This window comes from Schistocerca piceifrons, chromosome 3 (genome assembly GCF_021461385.2).
Source record: "Schistocerca piceifrons isolate TAMUIC-IGC-003096 chromosome 3, iqSchPice1.1, whole genome shotgun sequence".
NCBI lineage: Eukaryota > Metazoa > Arthropoda > Insecta > Orthoptera > Acrididae > Schistocerca > Schistocerca piceifrons.
Window position 1 is genome coordinate 193,296,198 of NC_060140.1, and position 15,276 is coordinate 193,311,473.

General features: G+C 46.6%; 1 protein-coding gene across 1 annotated transcript in view; it reads left to right on the forward strand.

Moving 5' to 3' along the window:
* Positions 1–15,276, forward strand: part of LOC124789030 (C2 domain-containing protein 3-like) — a 70,211-nt gene that overhangs the window by 12,505 nt on the left and 42,430 nt on the right. The window contains exons 3-4 of the mRNA XM_047256318.1: positions 2,689–2,819; positions 3,141–3,231. Coding sequence (XP_047112274.1) covers positions 2,689–2,819; positions 3,141–3,231 — 222 coding nt within the window. The remainder of the gene's footprint in view (positions 1–2,688; positions 2,820–3,140; positions 3,232–15,276) is intronic.

Here is a 15,276-nt window from a genome sequence, read left to right on the forward strand (position 1 = left end):
ATTGGCTTCCTCCAAGAAATTGATTTGACCGCAGTACAGTAGCCCAGACTGTTTTAATAAGTATTATTTCATCTGTGTGTCTATCTCATGTAAATTCATCTACTCTGCATTTTTGTCTTATTGCCTGATAGGTTTGTTTCATTCTAGCTTTGTATCTGTTTTTACTCTGATCCTAAACAACTTTAAAATGTCAAGTGCTCATAGCCTATCATATTCGATCACTAGACATTCTAAAGTAGTTTATGACTCACATCTGTGCAATTTCTGTACTATTGGATAAAATACAGACAGTTCCATTTCAATTCCATCTTTCTTTTCACAAGTTCATTTTTTGTTTGTTTTCTGGAGGAATATTGTATAAACCTAGGACCATTATCATTAGTGGTATCTTATCCAAAATTTCCAACTGTAGCTTAACTTCCTTTTGCATTCTGTCCCCTACAATAACTACTTATAGCAGGATATATTGTCGATATAAGCTCTGATAACTCTTTGAAGAAATCTTCTGTTCTGTAAAATCAGTAGAGTAATTTACGTGCGGGCATCTTTTGTTTATTTTTAAAACAAATCTTGTTACTCTGTTTGAGATTTCTTCAGTGCCTTTAAAATGATTTTTAATTTTCTGGTTTACAACAAAGCCTACATCTGAATTTCCTTCCTGCTCTATGAGTCTTGTCATGATATCAATTAATGCTTGGTTTTCATTTTTATGACAGACTTCTGATTATTCTATTACATCCCATTTGATGGTGTTCATATTTAACTGCTCTAAGAATGTGTGTAAGAAAGCAGTTAATATTAAGCCTCCTTATTGTCTGTGGACCAAAACAGATAAGTTCAAAATTGGACATGGTAAAGGCAGAAGTGACTATTCAAGGAAGAAAAAAAAAAGTTACTGTGCACTTACTGTCTTTCATACAAACTGTGGGAGAACTAAAGAAGGAATCAAGCCAGTAAATGGGGAGGGAAGGTGGAGCGGTGGAGGCAGTTGTGCAAGGTGCTCACAGGACACCAAGGAATTCACATGGAAAAAGCTCCAGCACAGAACATGACATTGTACTGCAAGAACATTTAAGTCTGCTGTTTCTTTCTCACCCTTCAAATCTCACATGACCTTCTACAAGGAGGAGGAGACTTTTTATGACTGTAACATGTCATATGCAAGTCCAGGAGAGATATGAGCTTCAACTGCAGCTCCTTGCAGTTTAGAGGCCAAGGAAAAGGTGTAGAGCACTGGGAGAAAGTCACAGGGAGCTGTTCCATCCTAGGCTTTGTGTCCTGTGCGTGACAATCTAGACTCATAGCTCAAAAAGATCAGTTCCTTTAATTGTATTTCTCACAGACACCAGCATAAGCATCTGCATTCACATAGCACATCATATTCCAATAAGTGCACCAGTACCTCTTATTCCATATAGATAAGTCCATCTGTGATTTCAACCGTGTCCTATGTCAGTCCCTCTGCAACTGCCGCATGTTATCATGACCACCAATAATTATCTGCTTGTATGAATGGCAATTGGTTTTGCCCAATTGCTTGTGGTCACTAATTTGATTACTCCCATCTCTTATAGTCTGTTTAGTTTATTTGTAGTCAGAGTGAAATAGGCTGCACACTGAATAGAGTTGTAATGGTGTTGTCCTGGATGTAATATAAGCTCAAAACTTAGACTCGCATTCTAATTTAAGTTAAAATATTTTAGCAATATTATGAAAAGGAAAGTTGCTAATCACCATATAGTGGAGATGCTGAGTTGCAGATAGACACAAAAAAAAGGCTGTTCCACATAAAGCTTTTGGCATGTAAGGCCTTTGTCAAAAATAGACGACACACACACACACACACACACACACACACACACGCACACGCGCTTGCGCATATGAACTCAGCTCACACACACATGTATTAGATTTACAGTATCTGAGGTTGTAAATTCATCTAAGCTGAATGTAGCAATTTTTTGCCATTGGACTGGATCAATGTGCAAGTATTAAAAAATGTTCTGTCAATTCACATCAGAATCTTTGGAGGGAAGATGTTATTTTCATGAAACAGCATTTTGTACCTGTTTCGGTTCTTTCAGTTTTTAGTTTAGCACCAGTGATGACTGTGTTATAGTCAAAATCCAGATCTGCAAAAAATTACGGACTTTGTGACTGACTGTTTTTCCTCCTTTACATTTGAATACTCGAGGGTTGCTGTGCACCACTGGTATATGGTTGATTAAAATTTAGTTACTATAAATAAAGTGTAACTGTGACTGACAGAAACATCCCGCTGCCACCAACATAAATCTCACATAACTGCATAGACAACATAACAGAATCAGGTCTTGTATAGAAGCAGATAGACTATCGCTTTTCCCTTGATCCATTTGTGAGTGGAATGGTAAAGAAAATGACTAACAGTGGTACAAGGCACTCCCCACCATACACTGTATGGTGGCTTATGGACAATGGCTGTTGCTGTAGATAATGCTATGTAAAAACTTAACATTAATTTTATAATAATAAAATTAATTTAATATTGCCTCAAATTGTGTTGTACATAAATAAGAAAAAATTTTTGAGAATTAATCGAAAATTGATTTTGGTTTGTATCTAATTCTTAAAGCACATGATATCTTGTACCTTGTAAGTAATTTGTGTATAACATTTATTGATAATTATAATCCTGTCTCACTGCAGGTAAAAAGATTGGTTCAGAAAGTAAGGACAATCACGAGGCTTTGCGGAGTCTGGCGGCACCAATGCCTGATCGACTTAAATTAATGGAAAATACAGACAAAATGGATGACAGTTTTGTCAAAATAAAACATGTAAGTTTCCTAGTGATGCGTGTTAAGAACGTAGTAATTTCAACATAACTCATCTGTTAAGTTATTGAAATAGGAAAATAACATTGGCTGTCTTGTTTTAAAATAAAATTAACTATTAGGTTATTTTTCTATTAAAACTGCCTACCTGTGGCTTATGTATTGCTCGGCTTTACATTTGTTTGTGAAGTCCCCTAATATGTGTCTATTTCTAGCAGCTTATGTTCTATGAATGTAATTTAATACAAGAATGATTATGCATGTTTAGGTACTATTTTGATAGTACTTCAAACAGTTACATTTAACTGCTGTATGGTTTTACAGGTCAGAGAAAAAGAAGTGATCCCATTTGATGGAATATCCCGTAGCGAGCAACAGGATAGTCAGTCAAGTGTCCCTTCTGAAAACAATAAATGTAAGTTGATTTCAAGTGAGTACGATATTTTGACTTTTGTTACAACAGGATTACATATGTAATGGGCATATATTCATGTTCTAGTGGATGGTCTAGAGTGGTGGCAAACTATCTCCGATGGAATTCTCACATTGGTCTTCAGGAGATTGAAGGATGATTATGCTATGTGAGAAATAAAACTCTATGTTTGTCTTCCACCAGTGTAGTAATGGGGTACTTAACCAGTCAAACTTTAGATTTCAAAGGGACAGTCTATTGAGTCATTTATTTACACATTTATTGGCACAAAAAATCTTAACATGATTAAATATTACCAGTTTGAATCTTTGTGGCTTATTGAAGTTATTTTATTTGTGTCAGTTAAAATACTCTATTAGAGGAATGAAGATTTTAAGGAATACTTACTTCAGGATATGCCTGGTTTAGTTTGTATTAAAGAAACACAATTAAAAAAATGATTGTAGGCTGCCCAAGAATACAAAGATCAAGGTAGATAATCTACATGGAAAGTTTTGTGGCGGTGTTCGTAGCGACAAACACTTGGCTGTAGAAATGGCTTACAAAGTCACCGCCACACTTTTAATAGCAGGCCGACCGGTCCGCTGGAACAGTGAACAGAAAGATGAAAACCCAAACACTCTGATTAAATAAAAGTCGGTATTTATCTTTATTGTCGAAGATACAGAAACACAATAGTGAACTCCGTGTCTACAGAGATCTGTCTAGTCCGAGTCGGAGCGGCTAGGTCTGCGTCGGCTGACGACAAACAACAACTCTGCTGCGATGAACACACAACTGACTAGCAAGTACACAATTCGGTGGCGAGTATACAACTGAGCGGCGAATACAGAACTGTCCTAGCGCTCGCGACTCCAGCGCTTAAGAAGCCAGAAGCCAGCGGTGGCGCGCGCAGACTTGCGGCGATTTGCTGTCTCGCTGGCGCTGCTTATGCGGACGGCGTCCGGACTTTGATGCTGCCAACCTTTTGGCAGCGGGCTCGGGTGGCATTACTGGCTAGGACATAACACTCATCCCCCCCAAATCGCTGCACCGTCGTTGAATAATGATGTGGCGAGTGTCGACGGCGGGGGAGGGGTCTGGCCGCAGGCGTAGCAGAAGAGACCGGGGCGGAGACTGTTGTCGGTGGTATTCCCCGGTCCGCACCCCAGCATTGGCTGCGCGGGGCCTCGGGAAACACCGACTGAAAACCGAGGTCAGGGTGCACGCCTGTGACCACGGGCGCAGCTTCTGGTACTGGACGCGACGGGGCGTCGGGACCCACGAAGAGAGGCAGCGGCTCCTGACGCTGCGTCGACGGCTGCTGAGTGGGCGCCGGACAAGGCGCTGCGGTGTCAGACTCCTTGGGGGTGCCCAAGGAAAGCGGCTGCAGGACAGGCTGCACAGCCACCGCTTGGGAAGGCGGCCCGGCTGAGGGGTCGACGTCCATCAGCTCCGAAGGCGGTGGCGACTGAAGAGGGACCGCAGGCGCCGGAGCGACCACCTGGGGCACTCCCGGAGGAAGCTGCGCGGGAGGCATCAACGGGACGGGCTGTCGGCGTGGTAGCGGCGACGGCTGCTGCTGCTGCCCCGGGGGCGGCAGTGAAGTCGGAAGGCGCGGCTGGAACCCGCCGCGGACCAAATCTGTGGACAAAGAACGAGCGGCAGAATCCGGGCGGCCAGCGCGGCGCAACTGGTTCTGATGCCTCCTGTGCACCCCAGTAGCACCTTGAACAGTATAAAAACCGCGACCCTGGACACTTATCACGGTACCACGTTCCCAACGACGGCGACCGTGATAAACTCTGAAAAAAAACGGCGTCGTTGCGCTGAAACCGCGTGCGATGCTCAGAAGCGGCGCGTCGATCCGGGGGGTGCAACAACCGTAGTAGGGTGCGATGACGACGGCCGTGGAGAAGCTCTGCAGGCGAAGGGCCGTCGCGTGGCGTGGTCCGGTACGACGACAGGAACGTGATGAGGGCCTGCTGACGAGAGTGCGTAGCACGAAGGCGGTCCATATGATCCTTGAATGTGCGTACAAAACGTTCCGCTGCACCATTCGATTGAGGGTGGAACGGCGGAGTAAGAACATGGCGAATGCCATTGGCAGAACAAAAACTTTCAAATTCAGCAGAAGTAAATTGTGGACCATTGTCAGACACTAAAACTTCTGGAAGACCCTCAATACAAAAAATTGAAGTCAACGCCTGTATAGTTTGTGCAGACGTTGTAGACTGCATGGGCACAACAAACGGAAAATTACTAAATGCATCTATCACGATGAGCCAACGAGAATTCCAATATGGACCAGCGAAATCAATATGTACTCGCTGCCAGGGACCGGCAGGGCGTGCCCACTCAAAATAGCGTTGAGGCGGAGCAGCTTGGTGTTGGGCACACGTCGAACAATCTGTAGACATCTGCGTAATCTGCTTATCAATGCCGATCCATGTACAATGACGGCGGGCAAGCTGCTTGGTGCGGACCACTCCCCAATGACCTTGATGCAACAAGTCGAGGATCTTGGATTGGAGCACTTGGGGAACCACTACATGAAGCTGGTCATTCTCGGTGCGTAACAGCAAAACTCCGTGCGAAACAGACAACAGATGACGTTGCGGATAATAGCGATGAACCACAGGATCCGATATGTCCTTTGCCTTGGACGGCCAACCACGTTGAACAAAACGTAATAGTAAACTCAGATGAGGATCCGTAGCTGTCTCACGTGCCACCTGACGATAATCAATCGGAAAATCCCGGAGGGATTGATGCTGATCGGCGTCAATCTGATGGCAAGAGTCGTCAGAGGAATCGAAGACATCATCCGCAGCAATCGGCAACCTAGAAAGCGTGTCAGCGTTTGCATGCTGAGCTGTAGGGCGATACAGTATCTCATACTGGTATTGTGATAACAAAAGAGCCCAACGTTGTAGTCTCTGAGCTGTCCGCTGAGGAACTGGTTTAGACGGATGAAACAGTGACGTCAGTGGCTTGTGATCTGTTACTAAATAGAATGGTCTACCATAGAGGTAGTGATGGAATTTTGTGACACCGAACACAATAGCCAACGCTTCCTTGTCCAATTGGCTATAATTACACTGAGCTTTGTTTAGCAATTTAGATGCGAACGCAATAGGACGTTCGGTGTTACCGACGCGGTGAGACAACACAGCACCGAGGCCGTAAGAAGAGACATCACAAGCTAATACCAGAGGCTTGTTAGGGTCGTAATGGACCAGACAACGATCATTCAATAAAGCCTCTTTAAGCTGCTGAAAGGCTGATTGGCAATCAGCTGACCACACAAACGGAACATTCTTACGGCGGAGACGATGCAACGGTGCAGCAATCTGTGATGCATTAGGTATAAACCTAATATAATACGTCAATTTGCCAAGAACTGCTTGCAATTCATTCAGATTGCGAGGGGCGGGCAAATCACGAATAGCTGCTAAATGTGACTGGGAGGGATGAATGCCTTGAGCATTAATAACATGTCCCAGATATTCCATCTCCGTAAGGAAAAATGAACATTTATCGATGTTGCAACGTAGGCCTGCCTGAGACAACACTTTAAACAAACACTCCAAATTACGGAAGTGTTCAGCAGGCGTCCGACCTGACACAACAATATGGTCTAAATAGTTGCAACACGGTGGCACATTAGCCAGAAGTTGTGACAAAAAACGGTGAAAAACAGCTGGAGCTGACGCACAACCAAAAGGCAAACGCAGAAAACGGAACAACCCCAACGACGTGTTGATGACAAAATACTGTTGTGATTGCTCGTCGAGGGGCAATTGCAAATATGCTTCACGGAGATCAATTTTGGAAAAGAAACGAGCTTCCCCTAACTTATCCATCAGCTCGTCCGGCCTAGGCAAAGGAAAAGAATCAATGACAGTCTGAGGATTAACTGTCGACTTAAAATCAGCACACAAACGTAACTTGCCAGACGGTTTCTTTATAATAACTAAGGGAGAAGCCCACTGGCTCGCTGAAACGGGTTGAATAACACCGTTGTTTTGCCAACGACGAAGTTCATCTTCTACAGGTGCCCGGAGGGCGTGAGGCACTGGACGAGCACGACTCAGCCTCGATTTTAACGTAATATGAGCGGCAAAGTTCGCAGCACAACCTAGTTCATCTTTAAATATGTCACTGTATCGTTTACACAAATCGGTTATGCTGTCTTGAGGAACAACAACAGAATTAATTTGCAACACATTGTCTTGGATAGACAGGCCAAACAAGTCAAAACAGTCCAATCCGAAAATGTTTACACTGTCTGTAGCGCGGAGCACTGTGAATGAAACTGTTTTTGTATTGCCACGGAATGTGGCTGGCACGCTACATACACCTAACACAGGAATTTGTTCTCCACTATAAGTAGCCAAAGAATGTTTTGCCGCTGAAAGTTTAGGGCGGCCGATAGCCGCATACGTAGCACTATTTATGAGAGTCACAGACGCACCAGTGTCTAATTGAAAATTGAAGGTCTTATCCTGGATGCGTAGCTTAACAAATAGTTTATTACACTGTCTCTGGATCGGTGCAGTGGAGGCGGAAGACACAAAATCAGCGCGTTTAGCGCGTGTTCGCTGCTTACGACAACTCGTGGGTTAGGCGGGTGGAACAACAATTCCCGCTTCACTTGCAGTCTGTACATTACTTTTTACGGCGTTGGAATTACGCCTGGGTCGCATAGCAGAGGGCTGGGTGGGTGGCTTATTGCGAACAAGTTTATTACCCACACGAACCGTGGAAGAGTCTTTAAACGCGACCTTCTGGGCGGGCTGGCTTTGAAGAACATGAATATCCATGGGCTGGGCAGCACTAGAATTGTTCTTGCGTTTACGCAAACAAACAGTCTGGATGTGTCCTTTCCTTTGACAAAAGTGACAAACCGCGTTTCTCAACGGGCAACGTTCACGAGGATGAGCAAGAACACACTTAGGGCAAGACTTAACTTTATCATTTTGCACACGCGGCTGACGAATGTGTTTAACATGACGCGGCCGGCTAGTGTTTACAGTCTGACTCTGCCGGTGGGGCCGCGGGCGTGACCTAACTTGCTTAGCACAGGCAATTTGAGAAATACATGGCTGATCTAACTCACACTCAGCATAGTCAAAAGTATCTTGGGCTTCAATGATGTTCATCACAGTCTCTAATGACGGGTCAGGCAACTTTAAGATAGCAGCACGAATACGAGAATCTGCAATGTTTTGCGTAATAGCGTCTCGTAACATGACATCACTGTAGGAAGCTCCACACACACAATTAAAGCGGCACTGATGGGTGAGGCCCCGTAAATCTGTTAACCACTGTTTATTAGATTGATGTGGCAGTTTCTTTAATCTGAAGAACTTGAATCTGGCTGCTGCCACATGAACTCGCGACTCGAAATACTCAGCAAGCTTGTTAACAACGACGTCATAGTCTAAAGCTTCTGGCTGGGATTCCGGGAACAACTTACAAAGTAGTCGATAGACTTCCACGCCTGCAGTGGAAATTAAATAAAGCTGCCGCTCAGTACCTGTGATTTTGTAGACTGTCATGTGCACCTGCAACTGCGCGAAATATTCTCGCCATTCTTCTCTAGATGAATCAAAAGCACGGAACTGTGGTGCTGCCTGTGCTTGTTCCTTTTGTGTTGGAGGATTAGCCGCTTGTTTGGCGATTGCTTCCACCAGATTTTGTATTTGCTGACTCTGTAACAAGATCAACTGTTGTAATTCGGCAGACATAGTGAACACAAATTAAACCAGCCCCCAAAAGTTTATCGCTATAATTAGTATAACCAGAAACAAGCTGAACCAGCCCTGCACACGAGTTCGGAAGTCCTCGTCGCCAGTTTTGTGGCGGTGTTCGTAGCGACAAACACTTGGCTGTAGAAATGGCTTACGAAGTCACCGCCACACTTTTAATAGCAGGCCGACCGGTCCGCTGGAACAGTGAACAGAAAGATGAAAATCCAAACACTCTGATTAAATAAAAGTCGGTACTTATCTTTATTGTCGAAGATACAGAAACACAATAGTGAACTCCGTGTCTACAGAGATCTGTCTAGTTCGAGTCGGAGTGGCTAGGTCTGCGTCGGCTGACGACAAGCAACAACTCTGCTGCGATGAACACACAACTGACTAGCAAGTACACAATTCGGTGGCGAGTATACAACTGAGCGGCGAATACAGAACTGTCCTAGCGCTCGCGACTCCAGCGCTTAAGAACCCAGAAGCCAGCGGTGGCGCGCGCAGACTTGCGGCGATTTGCTGTCTCGCTGGCGCTGCTTATGCGGACGGCGTCCGGACTTTGATGCTGCCAACCTTTTGGCAGCGGGCTCGGGTGGCATTACTGTCTAGGACATAACAGAAAGGACCTACAGTGTGACCTCCATGTCCTATCATTGGCTGAACATTGTTCTTGATTTATGTTAATGACCTGCCATCATTGGCTGAACATTGTTCTTGATTTATGTTAATAACCTGCCATTAGTCCTGTTTGCAGGTGGTATAAGCATTGTTATTAAGGTGAAGGAAGAGACATCAATAGAAGAAATAGAAAATTATGTTTTTGGGGATGTTACAGACTGATTTTGCACAAATGATTTTGAACAAATGATTTTGAACTTGGAGGGGGGCAGAGGGAACTACATCTCTTCCAGTTTTGTACTGTTCAAATATCCCACCTCCTGTTAACCTAGTAAACAAGCATGAAATAATAAACAGGATAGAAAATCCTATGTTTGTAGGTGTGCATATTGACGAAAACTAAAGCTGGAATAACAATGTATGAGGAAAGATTGGAAAGTAACGTATGGTAATTTTACTACCAAAAAATTCAGTAGGTAATGAAACAAAAATATCTCAAATGAACTTACATCTTTTGCCTACTTTTTACGTAGTCACTAATATTCTCGACACATTTCTCCCATTGTGGTACCAGTTTCAATATGTCCTGTTCGCAGAAGTCCACTTGGTTGGGATATAGCCATCTCCAGACTGCTGATTTCATTTCCGCATCTATTGCAAAGCATTGGCTGGCAAGGAATTTTTTCATGGGACCAAAACAGATAAAAGTCTGACTGTACAAGGTTAAGACTGTATGGCCCTCCCAGGGGGGTCCACAGTCCCTTTTGTGGGTACGTGTGTGGTGAGCACGGGGCCCCAAGCTACTGCAGTCACCTTCCTTTTTCCTGACTGCATTACTGTCCCTGTTTCCCCCCTTCGCTGTCCTTGCTCCTTTCTTCCTGCACCCTCCCTTCCCTCACGGTGGACTTCTTTATAATGACCTGGCTATCCTCCTGGCTTTGTTTTTGGTATGTGCTATTGTTTAGTTTGCTGTTTCCATACCCTTTTTGGCGTTTTTGGTCCCCTTGGGGTTTGACCTCCATTTCCAACGTTTTCCGTTCAGTGTGAGCCATTTGCGGATGAACTCCCAACCTAGTTTCCATGGTGCAGGCTCCTCTCCCCCTCCCCTCCCTTTTCCCCTTGCACCCTGGCCCCCTTCCTGCTAGGTCACCAGCACAGTAGCGAGTCCGTGTGGTGGGGCTGTTAAGTACCTACTTGGCTGAGCCCCCTGACAACACAGGGATCACACTGCTAGTACCTGAGCTGTTAACGCCTCATGTATGTCAAGGAGTCGACGCTCACTTTGGGGCATCGAGACTGCCAGCAGTGGCTGCCATGCCAGACAGCCTTTACTGGGGCAGGGTGGCACCCACGGGGCGAGCCCCTGGCTGGAGTGGGTGGTACTAGGGCAGACGCCTTGCACATGAAGCGACAAAATCGTCAACATCCTGGCCATTCTGTGGCCGTCTCTAAGAGTGATAGAAGACATGACACTACTCCTTCTGATCCTTCGACCTTTTCCTCCCTGGTCACCCCCTGGGAAGAGGGTCAAGCTCACCGGCTTGGGTTGAAACCTTTCCCTCGGTACCTGGTTTGTACCAAGACAGATGGCGAAAGTTTTGCCACAACCAAGCCTTTGTTTTTTGTGGAGACAATTGAAGATAACTATGGCGAAGTGGAATCCTTGAGTAAAATGCGGTCCGGTTCTTTGCTCATAAAGACAATCTGAAGCCCTGCGTGCTTGTGACCATCTCTGTCGCACCCCAGTCTCTGTTGCACCCCACCAATCTTTGCACTCGGTACAGGGCATAATTTTCCACCAGGATTTTCTTCTCCAAACTGACAAGGAGATCCGTGCAAACCAAGAGCGATGAGGAGTTAGATTTATCCGCTGTGTACAACGAGGCCCTAAAAACAATCGTGCCTTTATCCTGGCCTTCGTGGAGGATACCCTCCCAGAGAAGGTCAAGGTGGTGGTGTATAGGTGTGGTGTAAAACCTTACATTCCACCACCGATGAGATGTTTTAAATGCTTACAGTTTGGACACATCTTCCTGCTGCACCCATGATCCCCTCTGTGGTGAATTTGGGTGACTTCTCCACGAGGGGGGTGCCTGTGCTCCCCCGCCAGTGTGCATAAATTGTAATGCGCAGCATCCTCCACACTGCCAGCATGCCTGGTGTATTTAAAAGGATGACGGATTCAAGAGAACAAGACCTTAGATCGACTTACCTACACCAAGGCTTCTCAGCAGTATGACCAGCTCCATCCTGTGCCTATAACTTCTACTTTTGCTTCAGTTATGCCCATTCCCCTCCTACCCCCTCCTCTTCCCAGCCCCGCCCCATTCGCCCCACACCTTCCTCCTCACCTTCCCCCTCCCACACCCCTTTCCCCTCCCCATCTGTACCCATACCCACCCCTTCGGGTGCTGCTCCCCCTCCCCTGCCAGAGAAGCACTCCCCTTCTTCGGCAGCCGATGGTGCTGGAGCTCCCTCCTGGGACTGCTTTTCCCAGCACCCAACTGAAAGGCGATCTGCAGCTCCACATCGGCTGCATTATCCGTGGCTGGTAGGCGCCAAGATTGCCAGGAGTAATTCCTTGCCTGACCTCGCTGCAGTCTGCCCTTCTCTTCCTTCACAAGAGTAGAAGCAGAAACACAAGAAGAAGGGCAAGGCCCCTCTGGTACCCTCTGAGGTGCCGCCTGCTCCTCCTCTAGCCAATGAACCAACAGAGCCTGACCCCACCTGTATCGACATTACCCCGTCTTTATTGGTGACGGATGGTGACTCGGCAGTGTGACTGGCTCCGATCCGTTTGCTTCCTATTTAGATTCCAGCTTGAGAATCCTCCAGTGGAATTGTAATGGATATTTGCATCACCTCCCGGAGTGGCAGCCCCTTCTTTCCTCCTCCTCTGCTGCTTGCATTGCTCTTCAGGAGACCCATTTTGTCAATTCTTATTCACCAACCCTTCACAGGTTCCACACTTTCTGTCGGAACCGAATTGGCCCCTTGTGGGCTTTTGGTGATGTTTGCACCTTGGTCTGCAAGGACATTGTTAGTAAATGGATTCGCCTCCATACCACTCTGTAAGCAATTGCTGTCAGGGTCCATCGGGCCACTCCGATCACAATCTGAAATCTCTACCTCCTGCCTGACAGGCCGCCCACATCCCTTGCTCTAACCACCCTTTTTCAACAACTCCCTTCTCCCTTCCTGCTTCTAGGGGACTTTAATGCCCACGCCCGTCTTTAGGGTAGTCACACGACTACTGCCCTGGGCAGGACAGTTGAAGCTGTTCTGCGAAGGCTTGACCTGTGCCTACTAAACACTGGAACTCCCACACTCTTTAATGTGGCACACGGCACTTTCTCTGCCATTGACCTCTCCATCTGCAGTCCCGTTCTTCTTCCCTCCATTCAGTGGCGTGTCCACAATGACTTACGTGACAGCAATCATTATCCAATTGTTTTGACCTTCCTTTAGTGTATCTCGGTCATCAGCCTCCCAGGTGGGCCTTCTCTAAAGCTGATCGGGGTACCTTCTCCTCTGCTACCAACACCCCTGTACTACCACACGGCAGTATTGATGAGTCTACACAGACTTTGACTACTGCCGTTCTTTGCCCAGCTGTTTCAGCCATCCCTTCTTCCTCAGGTTACCCCCGTCGTTAGATGATCCCTTGGTGGACTCTGGAAATTGCTGCGGCCATAAAAGACCGCCGCAAAGCTCTTAAACACTTCAAGCGGCACCCTTCTACTGCTCTCCTTCTGGTCTTTAAACGATTCCACGCCTGGGCCTGTTACATAATCAAATTTCAGAAACAGATTTACTGGGAATGATATGTGGCTGCCATAGGACCACACACCCCCTCTTCACAAGTCTGGGCAAAACTCAGGCGAATTTTTGTCCATCGTCCTCCCACCGGCGTTGCAGGAATTGTGCGTGGTGTTGTCCTTACCCATCTGGATTTTGCCGCAGAGCATTTCACTCAACACTTTGCACAGGCCTCTGTATTGACTCCGTATCTGCCCACGTTCCTCCTCCTGAAAGAGCGCTCGGAACGACTACCTTTGTCTTTTGTTTCTCGCTGCTTGGAGCCTTATGATGCCCCATTTAGCAAGTGTGAATTCGCCAGTGCCCTTGCCCTTTCTCCTGACACGGCTCTTGAACTGGATCGGATACATAACCAAATGCTCCATCTCTTATAGGTGGCTGGCCACCATTGTATACTGACCCTTTCCAACCATCTGTGGAGTGAGGGAGTATTTCCTACCCAGTGGCAGGAAAGCATTGTTATTCTGGTGTTGACATCTGCGTAGCCACCTCTTCAGTTGGATAGCTACCATCCAATTAGCCTTACCAACACCCTCTGCAAGCTCCTTGAATGCCTGGGGAGTTGGCAGCTGTTTTGGATCCTTGAATCCCGTGACCTTTTGTCATCGACTCAAGTTGCTTTTTGCTGTGGCCACTCTAAGGTGGATAACTTGGTCCACCTGAAGCCTGCTATCTGGTCAGCTTTTGCTCATTGGCAACACCTCATTGCAGTCTTCTTTGACCTGCATAAAGCCGACACCACCTGGTGCCACCACATCCTCACCACCCTTCATAAATGGGGCCTTCGTGGTGCTCTGCCCGTTTTTATCTATAACTTTCTTTATTGTCACTATTTCTGGGTCCAAGTAGGTTCCTCCTACAGCACTTTCCGTTGGCAAGAAAATGGGGTTCCACAGGGTTCTGTTCTGAGTGTCCCTCTCTTTCTCGTGGACATTAATGGACTGGTGGTAGCTGCTGGGCCGACAGTGTCCCCCTCTTTGTATGCTGACGATGTTTGTATCTACGTTGCTTCCTCCATCATGGGCACTGCAGAACGCCGTCTACAGGGGGCAATCTGCCGGGTGCAATCTTGGGCTCTCTCCCGTGATTTTCAGTTTTCGGTGGCCAAGTTGTGTGTCATGCATTTCTGCCATCGCTGTACAGTCCATCCCCATCCAGACCTGTTCCTCGATGGCCAATCCCTCGAGGTGGTGGACACCCATTGCTTCTTGGGTCTGTTCTTCGATGCCCGGTTGACATGGCTCCCTCATCTTCGCCAGCTGGTTACATCTCAGTGTTCTTAGATATCGTTGCAATACCACCTGAAGTGCAGACCGCTCTATTCTACTGCAATTGTACAAAGCGCTGGTCCAGTCTCGTTTAGACTACGGGAGTCCTGTCTATGGTTCTGTGTCACCTTTGACATTGCAGATACTAAACCTATCCACCATTGTGGGGTACGGCTTGTGACTGGTGCCTTCCGGACTAGCCTCGTGATTAGCCTTCTCGCAGAACCGGGGTTTCCACCGTTGCGAGTTTTGCGCCAACAACATGTGATATCTTATGTACTCTGCATTTGCTGCACCCCACAGCACCCTAATTATGGTCTCCTTTATCCGGACACGGAGATCAACCTCCTGCGGCAGCGGCCACGATGTGGGCTTGCCATGGCTGCCTGCATTCAGTCGCCCTTTTCTGACCTCCAACACTTCCCTTTACTGCCTCTTTTCTCCACTCACACACATACCCCTCCATGGTGCGTCTCTCGGCCACAGCTCTGTCTTGATCTCTCCATCAATTCAAAGGATTCTGTCCCTCCGGAGGCCCTTCACCACCAATTCTACTGTCTCCTCAGTTCATTCCAGGATTCAGA